At 29.7% G+C, this 2,959-nt stretch overlaps 1 protein-coding gene across 1 annotated transcript in view; it reads right to left on the reverse strand.

Moving 5' to 3' along the window:
* PTPRQ (protein tyrosine phosphatase, receptor type, Q) overlaps positions 1 to 2,959 on the reverse strand; it is a 303,100-nt gene that overhangs the window by 294,932 nt on the left and 5,209 nt on the right. The window contains exons 4-5 of the mRNA XM_012656309.1: positions 2,753 to 2,955; positions 626 to 695 (exon numbers count right to left, since the gene is read on the reverse strand). Of these exons, the coding sequence (XP_012511763.1) occupies positions 626 to 695; positions 2,753 to 2,955 (273 nt within the window). The remainder of the gene's footprint in view (positions 1 to 625; positions 696 to 2,752; positions 2,956 to 2,959) is intronic.

Consider the following 2,959-nt stretch of genomic DNA (forward strand, 5'->3'; position numbering starts at 1 on the left):
ATGAGATTCAGAATATATTTTGATGATAGTGTTGTCAGGATTTGCTGATAGATTAGATGTGTACTAAGAAAGAAAAGAGTCAAAGATGACATCAAGATTTTTCCTCTGAAGAAAGAAAGAAGGGAGGTGTCTTAAATTAGTTTTTGGTAATGATTGCATATTATGGAATAATACAATAATCATTAAAATCCCTATTTCCAAGACTCTAATGTCATAAAATGCTTATGATTTGACATTAAAAGGGAAATGCAGGATATAAACTTGCACACATAGTACAAGTTTATTTTCATTAATATTTAATATATAGTTACATAGACATATATTCATGGGGGGAATAGACCAGCCAGAAATGCACCAAAATGGTAACAAAGATTTTTACATGAAAGAGCCATGGATAATTTTCATTATGTATTTCTTATTCACTTACTACTTTTATAATCAGAAAGAACAATATATATTTTAATGAATAACTATCCCAAAGGACTCCAAAAGCAATTGAGAGGCCATTCTAATGAGAATTTTATGTATTATATTTTAGTATCAGATTTTGTTTATATCCTTATTTATTTTAATGACAAAAACTCATGAGTAAATTAATATAGAACAAATGACTTAGGAAAATTACCACTTTCTGCAGTTTGGAAAAGAAATGGGTCACTGAACACTCCAACGCCAGCACTGTTTTCAGCAGCAACCTAGAATAGACCAAAAGGATTGTGCTCAAACATTTTACTCCCTAAATTAAACATAATCTTTAATAATAAAACATTGACTTGTTCATAAGGTAAATGCCAAAGACACTTTTTCCTTTAATTCTTACAATGTTTCCAAGGAAGAAGGCAAATATAGAGCTATTTATCTAATCAAAATATAAGGTATTATTGTCAACATTTTATAGATGAGAAAACTGGTTGAGGGAGGTCAAATATCTTACCCAAGGTCTCACAGGAATAAATGGTAGTACAAGAATTCAGTTGAAGTTGTGTTTATTTCCAAAGCTCAATCAATCCACTGTATACACTATATGCAAATACTATTATTATTTCTGTAACAAATGCAAGAGACCATATACATGGTATCTAACTTTAGAGTTCACAATCTAACCAGGTAAATACATACTCAGTAAAACCATTTTTTAAAGGAAGGTTTAATTAATAATTTAGACTAAGAGAGAATTTTAGAATTTAAAAGATATAAAAATTATTTTTGACTTGAATGATCTAGTCAAATAGAGTAGAATACATAGACAATAGGTCATAATGAGAATAAAACTCTGAAACTTTGGCAAATGCCATAACTGGAATCACACAACCTTGGTTTAATTGTAGGTCTACCAGTTCCCAGTGAGTATCTTTGAGTAATTTATTTAATTGGTATAAGTCACATTTTTCTTGTCTTTAAAACGGGTATAATAATAGTGTATCTATGTTATAGGATTATTCTGAGGACTAAATGAAATAACATGTGTAAAATACTTAACAGGATTTCCCCCATAGTGTTACTTATTCTGAAGATATCAAATCTACTACACCAAATACCCTTTAGAATTCTGCAATGGCTAACATTTATTTGAAAAGAGTAAAGGTCATGACAATTATTTACAAAGTGTGAGATGAAACGTAGAATAGGGCTTCCCAATAGGCCTCAAATAAGAGATTTCAAAAGAATATAAATTCAAATTCTGCAAAAATAGATCTAAGCAGAACTAGGTTGACTAAATCACCTTCTTATCAGCAACAGTTTCTTATATCGCATTAAAATTTAATCTTTATTTATTATCCCCAATAGCGTATTTTAACATATAAATTAATCTGAATATATGCATGTTGATGGAAAATATCTATATTATGTAAATTTTCAAATGCCAGAAGAAGTCTGCCTACTCTTTAACCTATGTTTCTTCATGAAATAGCCATCATAAATCTTTTATTTTGACTTACACATAATTAAAAGTTTGGTTTTTTTTCCCTTTCCTATTATGGGAACACTATTATTGGTATATGCTCTGATTATGCTCTTTAATTCTACTAATAGGCATGCCTCCAGTCCAGAAAAACTTCCTGGCAAAATCTCTTTTCCAATATTTCTTATCATGTAGGAAGGGCATTTCAGTTACATACAATTATATATACACACGGCTTTTATGGATTTTCTTCTCTACATTAAATTATCTTCAAGGCTCAAAGAACATATTGATATTATTTTGAAAATTGGGAAGAGCCACAGGATATCTGTATTCTTTATTAGCCCTTGGAAATGTCATAGATATCACTTAGTAATTGTAAACATTTTCCTATGGCTTTACTAGTTTAGGACTGCTTTTTATAAGCTCTTATTTATTTAGTAGTCAAATAAAATGCTAAATTTTGCATATTTAACATTGCAAAGGACTAGAAATTTTTAGAAACACAAAAGACACAGTAAATGCTCAAGTAATATTTGTTGAATAAAACTAAATTGAGTTCATTATTCTTAGCAAAACTGGCTCTTGAAAAATGTTCAAACCGTTAACCAAAATTTTGATAACAGACATGCAAATACAACAGGGTTGGGAGAAAAATAACAAAGCTAACTTTAAGTTTAACCAAAAACTAGAATATTTTCACTTATAAAGCCTTATTCTTTAATTTAAATCTGATTTATTTTCCAAAAAGTCATGAAGCTAAAGCTTTTTAAAATAGACAAAACCCCTTTTCACTTTCAAAATGAATGAAATATTTTAATGCTAAGTAGTTATTTACAAAATAATTACCTTAATTTCATACGTTGTTCCAGGATGAAGATTAGTGAGAAGAACTTCCAGACTGTCTGGCTTTGCTCTAACTTGTGTATATACTGTTTGCATCCACGGGCAAACTTCCTTATATTTAACAATGTAGGATATAATTCTTCCATTTGGATTAGGTGGTGTATTCCAAGAGAGAAGAATCCCAGCAGATCCAACTCTTTCCCCTGCTAG

The sequence above is a fragment of the Propithecus coquereli genome, unplaced genomic scaffold (genome assembly GCF_000956105.1).
Source record: "Propithecus coquereli isolate 6110/MARCELLA unplaced genomic scaffold, Pcoq_1.0 Scaffold50, whole genome shotgun sequence".
In the NCBI taxonomy this organism is placed as follows: domain Eukaryota; kingdom Metazoa; phylum Chordata; class Mammalia; order Primates; family Indriidae; genus Propithecus; species Propithecus coquereli.